The sequence below is a fragment of the Sinocyclocheilus grahami genome, unplaced genomic scaffold, assembly GCF_001515645.1.
Source record: "Sinocyclocheilus grahami isolate Dianchi unplaced genomic scaffold, SAMN03320097.WGS_v1.1 scaffold189.1, whole genome shotgun sequence".
NCBI lineage: Eukaryota > Metazoa > Chordata > Actinopteri > Cypriniformes > Cyprinidae > Sinocyclocheilus > Sinocyclocheilus grahami.
The window spans coordinates 625,942-632,430 of NW_015505368.1; the positions used below are offsets into that span (position 1 = coordinate 625,942).

The 6,489-nt window shown below is 39.6% G+C and overlaps 1 protein-coding gene across 1 annotated transcript; it reads left to right on the forward strand.

Moving 5' to 3' along the window:
* The first annotated feature begins 3,753 nt into the window (after window positions 1-3,753).
* On the forward strand, window positions 3,754-5,451 carry LOC107594720 (5-hydroxytryptamine receptor 1B-like). The gene has a single exon (XM_016284880.1). It carries the CDS (start codon window positions 4,067-4,069, stop codon window positions 5,222-5,224), a length of 1,158 nt encoding a protein of 385 aa, XP_016140366.1. The 5' UTR covers window positions 3,754-4,066; the 3' UTR covers window positions 5,225-5,451.
* Window positions 5,452-6,489: the final 1,038 nt, after the last annotated feature.

Genomic DNA, 6,489 nt, shown 5'->3' on the forward strand with positions numbered 1-6,489 from the left:
AATTTATATTGCTCAATATTTGACATATATTGGCCAATATTTGTCCATAATTACAATTTAGATTGTCTTGACATAATTTAAAGGAATAGCCACTCAAAAAATACATTTTTAATTCTGCTGAACACAAAAGAAAATATTTTGAAGAACATTGGTAACTAAAAACTTTTGGTTCTCATTGACTTCCATTGTACAGACAAAAAAATACAGCTTAAGTCAATAGGAATGAAACTATTTAGTTACCAACATTTTCTAAATATCTTATTTTGTGTTCAGTAGAACATAGAAATGCATACAGGTGTAGAATGACACAAGTCTGAGTAAATAATGGTGGAAATTTCATTTTTGGGTGAACTATCCCTTTAATCCTCAGTTAAAGTTAATCTTTAAAACAAATGACAACTTCACATTTGTACATTATAATGTTGTGGTGCCTAAATTCACATTAATCTGAATTTATTTAAAACGACTGATTCAGTTTTTAGTTGTTGTTTTTTTGACAAAATAGTGTAGAATTTTAATATTAGCCATTTAGCGGTTTTTGGTTATAGCATAACAATTACTATTGGCTTTTAGTAATTTTAATATGACACTTTAATAGTACTACATTTTCAAATGTGTTTTTGAGCCTATAGTGTATTGCTGCTAAGACACCAATAGTTTGGTAAGCACATATTTAGTTGGTTTGGGAAGCATATATTTAGATTGCCGTCCTCTTTTCACTACATGCAGATGTTATATAACCAGACAACCTTTGCCTCAGTTTTATAGTATACTTAACTTGCGCTCACATATAGGCACATATTCCACTATGGAGTGTTGAAATCACTTGAGTTGCGACAAATGTGGCTTTCCTGAGGATAATTGGGTGCATTAGGTTTTGTACTAGGGAAACCAAAATGAAATTTTTGATGAACTGCCACTGTGCTCAACAGGGCATTGTGGAAAGCAATGAAAAGAACACAAGGAGCTATATATGTATATAAAAGAGTCATAATTGTGTCTCCTGAAAGTCTTTTCATACGGGAATAAAGTGCATCACGTGATTAAATCACAAAATGAGGGGAAATTAGTACAACACAATAGCGTCAGGAGGGATGAAGGAGAAACTGTATTGACAAAAGCGCTCAATACATTATAATTCACTCCAGTACACTCCTGCTTACTCAGTGATTACATAATGAAGGTCACTTAATTGTTTGGGTTCACTTCTACTGTAAAGTTCACTTCTAATGACAGACAGTTGTCGCGCACATGATGAGCGACTGGTTTGATAGTTTATAGTTATACCTTATGCCGAGTTCACACTGCACGATTTTAGCCCGATTTTTCACTCGCCGACAGGTTTTGCGGAATCGCCGACAAATGCCCGAAATCGGAGGCAAATCGGTGCTCGTTCATATCTGGAGCTGTCGGCGATTCACAATCATGCTGTGTGAAATGAGTTCTGACTGAAAAACACATCGGCGATGACCTACAGCCAATGAGAGACCAAGATACAGGGCAGCTGGAAGTTCGGGGAGGAGTTATATGAAACGTAGTTTGCGGATCAGTATTGCCAAATCCGCGATTGCCGCTGGTTGTTTTTTATGTCAGCAGGTTGAAGCGACCCCAATAACGTGATATTTAGGCCCTGGAATGTGAATTGTACCAGGAGAGCCCTGCCAAAAAAAAATTTATTTTACCCTCGAACGCGAATTTTACTGGGGGACCCCCTCGAAAGCAATTGGGTTATTTTCAGGCTAGTTTTGAGTAGTAATTGGGCGGGTTTTGTAGCGAAAACCTGACAACCCTGCACCAGACAGAGCTGTCGACGATTCTTCCTATTGTAAAGTCATGCAGTGTGTAACCTCCTGTCTCGTTCCATCGTGCAGTGTGAACACAGCAACAACTGAACGCTACCCCAGATAGTCGTTCAGTGTGAAACCAACAGTGATGCGACGTCTTTGAAAATCGTGCCGTGTGAACTCGGCATTACTTAGCTGATTTTATTATCAGTCATTATCAGAGCAGTCAAACGTATTAACTGTAGTTTAAAAAAAATTGGATTAGCGCTTTGCCTCACGCTTAATACATGCTCTGTCAAAGATCATTTACTAAAGATGTGAGTAGGTGTACATAACTACTTGGAAATCAATAAAGTGATCTAGGAAATTAAAGACATTCGCTCAAGTAGCCAGCACTAAACACTTTGTCACATCAAGAAAGCCATATTTCTGTGCTTAAAAAAATGCATACACAGTAATAGTTCTGGTGGAACCAAATCTCAAGAATCTTAACTCTAACCTTTAAGGGGAAAAATAATTCTGTCAGCGTTTAACTCACCTTCATGCCATTCCAAACCTGATTGCTGATATTTTTGAAGAATCGTCACACTGCTCTTTTTTCATACAAGACTTCATAGTGAGACATCTGTAAAGCTCTAAAAAATACACAAAAAAACAACTGTAAATGCATAAAAGTGGTCCATGTGCGCTATATATTCTAGCCCATATGATCTGTTTTAACAAATCCAGTTCCTGAAGTAATTATTTAAGGCCTTAGGAATAAATATTTGTGCAAAAAGAAATACAATTCCATTGCCAAATCATGGTATATTTTCAATAATAAATCCATTAAAACAAAATGTATATTTAAAAAGTGATATTCACTTTCATAGTCTTTTAGAGGCGACATTAAGGCTTTACTGAATAAACCGCAACAAAGTGCATCTTTAACTACACACTGTCATATGAACATCTAATTACTCTGATTTATTCTCTCACATTTAATTGAGATATATGTTTAAGTCACTAAAATAACTGAACACATCTGATTAGTCATTTATGCTGTCATTCATTTTGATTCACTAAACAGTCTAAATTGAATCTTCACTAAACTAAATCATAAAGTACTAACAAAATTAAAAGTCTTTTATCGCTTACTCACCCACGTCATTCCAAACCTGTATTTTGAAGAATGTTGGTAACTAAACAGTTCTGGTGACCATATGGACAAAACACTGAGACATTTCTCAAAATATCTTTTGTTCCATTAACTTGAATATTTTGATATATGATATATTGATATATTTTGAATATTAACTTGAACTGTTATACATGCAACTGTAAAGTAACTACAATTGACTCATAATACCATAGGGCTGCATATAGCACAAGAGGGGTAGCTACACTCTTAAAAATAAAGGTGCTTCAAACGGTTCTTCAAGCGATGCCATAGAAGAACCATTTTTGGTTCCACAAAGAACCATTCAGTCAAAGGTTCTTTAAAGAACCATCTCTTTCTTAACTTTTTATAATCTGAAGAACCTTCTTTCGCCACAAAGAACCTTTTGTGAAACAGAAAGCTTCTGCAGATGTTAAAGGTTCTTTATGGAACCATTTAGACAAAAAGGTTCTTCTATGGCATCGTGAAGCATCTATATTTCTAAGAGTGTACTGACTATATTGCACATTTATGTTGTCTTATTTGGAGCTTATCATATTTTGTAAAGATTTAAGAAATAGAATTAAAAAAATAATAATAATAAAAAAACAGTTTAATGGTATGGAACAAGGTGAGGGTGCGTTTATTTTTGATGAATTAAAAGGGTGTTAAAAGGAAAGGAGGCACTAAGACCCAGAGGACAGCATCCTCTCTCAAACTAGAAGACCATGGTTATCAAAGCTGCAACTTTTGCATCAGAGCCCTATAAAAAGCAAGAACCCTGCGACCGCCTATCATTGAAACCTATGACAAATTGCCGCTGCTTGCGGGCAAAGTATCTACCTTTTAAAGATGACTCGTTTGTGGACGTGAAGCAAGAGGAGCACTGAAGAAGGATGCAGGAATGTTCTTACACAACTTCTGGGATGCTTTATCATATTGTGCAATTTTGCAACTGGCATGCCCGCAGCTGATTTGAATTTTTCTTAGAGACCGAAGTTTGAGAATTAGAATGAAGCAGAAAGATATCGTTGCATGTCACAGAACGAAAACATTCACGGGCGTTTGTCTGCACCTGATGCTGGAGCTGACAGAAATTATGAAGCGCAGAAAATACTGCTTTATTTTCAAAATATGAAAACATATGTCTGCTGGAATGGAGCGCAGCGGTCATTTCAAACCAACACCTGGCCATTTCGAGGTTTTGAACGCCTCGACCGGCACCATTGTTACTTTAACGCCTAAAACAGACGAAAAACAAGAAAGTTTCGCGTTCCAAGTCACCTTAGCGTCAGTTCTCGGTCTCATCACTCTTGCGACTATATTAAGCAATGCGTTTGTCATCGCCACCATTTCCCAGTCCAGAAAGCTCCAGACACCGGCGAACTTCTTGATCGCGTCCCTGGCCGTCACGGACCTTCTGGTGTCTGTGCTCGTGATGCCCATTTGCGTGCTTTACACGGTCACGCACGTGTGGTCGCTTGGGCAGGTTATCTGCGACATCTGGCTGTCCTCAGATATCACCTGTTGCACCGCGTCCATTCTTCACCTCTGCGTAATCGCCTTGGATCGATACTGGGCTATAACGGACGCGGTCGAGTATGCCAAGAAGCGCACCCAAGCGCGCGCCGCGGGCATGGTGGCGACCGCCTGGATCATCGCCATCTCCATCTCCCTGCCACCTTTCTTCTGGCGGCAGGTGAAGGCAGGGGAGCTCACCACCTGCTCGGTCAACACGGACCACATCTTCTACACCATCTACTCCACTTTTGGGGCTTTCTACATCCCTACGCTGCTGCTAATCGCCCTGTACGGGCGGATTTACGTGGAGGCGAGGAAGCGCATTTTGAAGCAGTCGCCCAAAAAAGCGGGGAAAAGACTCACTTCGGCACATCTGAGCACTAATTCTCCCGCTTCGGTGGCTTCGACTTCTCCTTTGCATTGTGGAAGGCAAGACCTGTGCTCGGACAGCGGGTCTCTGGGCAGTGAGAATCAAATTAGAGTAACTGTGTCCGATTCACTTCTGGAGAAAAAGAGAATCTCGGCTGCGCGGGAGAGGAAAGCCACCAAAACCCTGGGCGTTATTTTAGGAGCCTATATTGTGTGCTGGTTGCCGTTTTTCATTTACACACTGCTGGTTCCCATCTGTCCATCCTGCTTTTACGCAGAACTCTTTGACTTTTTCAATTGGCTTGGCTATGTCAACTCACTGATCAATCCAATAATATACACCATGTCGAATGATGACTTTAAAAAAGCTTTTCACAAACTCATAAGCTTTAGATGTTGCAGACGACAGTAACATAGATAAATAAGTATAATAATGTTCAGTCAGTCGGTCATTATCGCAAGTGATATCGCTGCGCTGTTGAATGCTTGATTCTGATTGGTTGACAGACATTCTAAGGTGTTGATTGTTGTTCTGCACCTGCAGGGATTTGAAGCCGTTCCAGTTCATTACAGTCCCGTATCATTATTTCAGTTTTTCAGCATAGACTATAAAAGCAGGCAAATACACGGCCAACAAATAAATTAAGTGAAGTGACATGTGGCCAAGTATGGTTACCCATACTAGTAATTAGGGCTCTGCATTTTAACCCATCCTAAGTGCACACACACAGCAGTGAACACACACACACCCGGAGCAGTGGGCAGCCATTTATGCTGTGGCGCCCGGGGAGCAGTTGGGGGTTCGGTGCCTTGCTCAAAGGCACCTCAGTCGTGGTACTGAAGGTGGAAGAGAGTGCTGGTTATTCACTCCCCCCACCTACAATTCCTGCCAGACCGGACACTCGCAACCTTTGGGTTACGAGTCCGACTCTCTAACCATTAGGCCACGACTTCCCCAGACAGCAAAATCAATATGACAAATTATTTCGATATTGTCTAAACTAATTAATCTAATAGCCTCAATGTTTGTAATTATGTTGCTGCCTATTAACATTGCCGAGAGCCGCAGCAGACGCAGGCAATCACACGCGCGCTCCCTCCGTCTAGCTTTCGCTGTCACAAACATAACCTTGGCTACTCCAATAACTGCTAAGAAACAGCCCAAGCCTTGGTTACTAGTTCAAAAAGTGACCCTTTCGAATTAATAAGGCAAGAAAAAGAGTGGTTTGGAAGAGTCTGAGGTAAACGCATTAAAAACTAACATGGTAGCCATTGTGTAAGCTAAATGATTAACTTCAGATTCAAGTCATGGCATATGATGTGAAAAACTAACATGTGACTGCACATTATTCAACTTATTAAACGTTTACTTTACCAGTGACTGGTACTGTTTTCCTTCAAAATCGTACTTTTTCCTAGGATTCGCATCATACGAATTCATAGGAAATTGCCATCTTGATCCTGAGTCCTGATAATGACTGTCTGACTGCATATTATATCACAACTTTAAAAATAAATGAATGATTGAATACATGAATACATAAATTAATAAGTAAAAGAACATGAAATGATTACGTAATGATTCTGACAAAGACAAAACATGAGCACAGATACACAGGAAACGGGGTTCCTAGATGAGTGGTCAATCAGACTGACCAATCAGAATCAAAAATCCCA